Raw genomic sequence first — 2,675 nt, forward strand, 5'->3', positions numbered from 1 at the left:
TCTTGCTCATACAACATGAAGGTGAATGCGATCACTTCTTATACACATGTCTGCTAGAACCAGAAATTAACCGTACACGGAACACAAAGACAAACTGATCTGACACAATTAAGGGCAGGGGCTGTGGCGTGCAGAGTCCCCGGTGTGTGGAGGAATGGCAGCAGCAGCTTGCGTGACCTCGGTTGCGCAAAGGAATGGAGTGTTTCACATGGAAAACCCTTGCCGATAGCACATTAAGTACCCCCTCCGAATGTTGTCAACAAAACACACTACCTCTACCTAGCTGGTACATTCGCATAAACAAAGACGAAATAGTTCTACTCAGCAGCAAATTAAACTGGCAAACTGATGGGGATTATGCACTGCAGACTGTAGGGATGCATGGTTATCAAAATGTAACAATGACCTTGGCCCTGGGAGATACCCTCGGCAGAGCTAATAGCTTCGCAAGAACCCTGCTGCAGTCTGTTTCGCCCTCCCATTCTATCTCCAATTCTTCCAAAGCTGGTGCCCAGCTCAGTAGCTTTGCGACGAAATCAACTTCATAGTCCAGACCCGCAAAACCTTCCATACTGGCCGTTACGAGATGGTCCATTTGCAATTGCACGGTAAGCTCTTGAATGTTCGCCTGATCCTGATCCTGATCCCATGTGCTCGAAACGCAACTCTGCATTTTCTTCTCACAACACATTAGGTGCCGTAAGTACAAGAATGAACATAATTCACATGGAGAGGATTTACTGGAGGTATAAGTACCCGCATGCCAAGCTTCTTTAAGTTAGGGGCATTCTGAAACAGTGAACAAGCAGTCAAGACTTGCCTCTGGTCCCAAAAGCATATCTCAACAAAAATATGCTCCATTTTGATATATACTGCAACAAGAAAAGAAAAAGAAACGAAATAGCAACACAGCTTAGTCAGGAAACGCCGAATTGGGCTTGTGGGGAGACTGGGCCACTGGGCCATATCGGGCTTCTGGGTTGGACGGATTCCCACTGTCTTGACTAGTGTGTCGTTGCCTCAAAAAAAAAGACTAGTGTGTCGTTCCCCTAAAAAAAAGACTAGTGTGTCGTCTCCAGAAAAAAAAAGGACTAGTGTGTGTCTCCACTGTGTCCTCTCCAACGACAGAAAGACGAAGCTTCATAGCTGTGAGTTTGTTCATGAGCATCGCGCAACTAATGGCGAGGCATACAGACTAGCTAGATCGGCTACTATTCTTAGTATTGGTCGCCATATGTGGCTCAACGTTTCACTAGATCGCCTTTGTATCCCTTTAAACGTTATTGTTTGAAATAAAGTGCAATGTTCAACTAAAAAAAGACTAGTGTGTCGTCTCCAAGGATGTCGCCTCAATCTTAACTTTCCGAGCTGCCAACATCAAGGATACTATTTCCCCACTTCTGAAAAACAAAGGAGATAGTTTGGGGAATAAGGCAATCATAATAACATTATGTACTGGGTTGGAGATAAGAGGCATTAGTAGCTGACATAGCATTATTCCATGATGATCAACGGCATTATAGTATATATTTGAGGAAGAAGGTGGTCATCATCAACTTTTGTTGAATCACGTGGGAAGTTGCTCCCGGTGAGGCGGCAACTAGTGCAATACCCTTCACGCAGTTTCCAAGGGCAGACCTAGAGCGAAAACTACACGATGTCACCATATAAATCACACATACTTATTATCGAGAGTTCGGGATGTCACGAGCCATGTAGTGAGCAAAAACTATGAAGGAAAATGTTTTTTGCCCAAGGTCCTGTAACGTGGAAGTATTCAAGACACCCTGGTAAAATTACTTGGGTACATCCTCGCGGTCTCGGCATCACCTGCAATGTGGAAGCATTCAAGGCAAATGTCGGCATGAGCATGTGGGTGCCAATGATGAATGGTCTAAATGTCCATGTGATTTTCATTAGCAAGCCCTTCTGCAAGTCTGTTTGGGCAGGCTCGGAGGAGTTAAAAGAGAATGATATTGTCTTTGTCGACGGGTGAGGTCTTCAGATTGAGATCCCAGAGTATAGCTCGTCATTTAAGACAGTAAAATCGAGTCTAAGACGAGCCCTCTCAGCGATTAGGTTTTTGGTCGTCCATTTTCATTATCTAGACATTTTCAGCCGTTTGATCTACTTTGTATATAGCCTTCTATCTTGCTTTTGTTAAATAGTGGCCCAGCTATCCTAATGGGTTGCTGCTCTGGAGGCTGAAATGAAGCCTTCTGGTTAATCGGGCCGGATCTCCCAGCCCAGTCGCTAACCCACGTCCATGCACAAACTTGCAAAGCACGCACTCTTTTTTGGAGGTGGCCGCCATGTCTGGTTAGACCATCCCAGAGATTTTTCATCCATCCCTGTAAACATTGTGACGACTTAATAAAGCTTTGCAAGTTTGTCTCAGAAAAAATGCACAAACCATGGCCTCCTTTTCCCCGTGATCCCCACAGTCCACCAGGTGCACCCCCTCCAGCGTCGCACTCCTCCCTCCTCCACCCTGATCAACCGCCGCCACTGCCGCTATTCCGCCTCCCTCCTCTTTGTCTGACACCCACAACGACGAAAAAAAATTCTATGCTTTGTGATTTGTGAATGCCACGTGTTATCCATCAGGATGGGTCTCACCTGCTAACCGTGAGACCTGGTCTCATATAATTTTTTTCCCACAACGACCTAGGTCG

At 45.7% G+C, this 2,675-nt stretch overlaps 1 protein-coding gene across 1 annotated transcript; it reads right to left on the reverse strand.

Annotated features, from left to right (window-relative positions):
• Positions 1-331: 331 nt before the first annotated feature.
• On the reverse strand, positions 332-2,314 carry LOC119273257 (F-box/FBD/LRR-repeat protein At1g13570-like). Its single transcript, XM_037554486.1, has 4 exons — positions 2,263-2,314; positions 1,801-1,830; positions 757-872; positions 332-667 (listed from the first exon to the last, which is right to left on the reverse strand). The coding sequence occupies exons 1-4, from the start codon at positions 2,312-2,314 to the stop codon at positions 389-391; spliced, it is 477 nt and encodes a 158-aa protein (XP_037410383.1). The 3' UTR covers positions 332-388.
• Positions 2,315-2,675: the final 361 nt, after the last annotated feature.

The sequence above is a fragment of the Triticum dicoccoides genome, chromosome 3A (genome assembly GCF_002162155.2).
Source record: "Triticum dicoccoides isolate Atlit2015 ecotype Zavitan chromosome 3A, WEW_v2.0, whole genome shotgun sequence".
Taxonomy (NCBI): Eukaryota; Viridiplantae; Streptophyta; class Magnoliopsida; order Poales; family Poaceae; genus Triticum; species Triticum dicoccoides.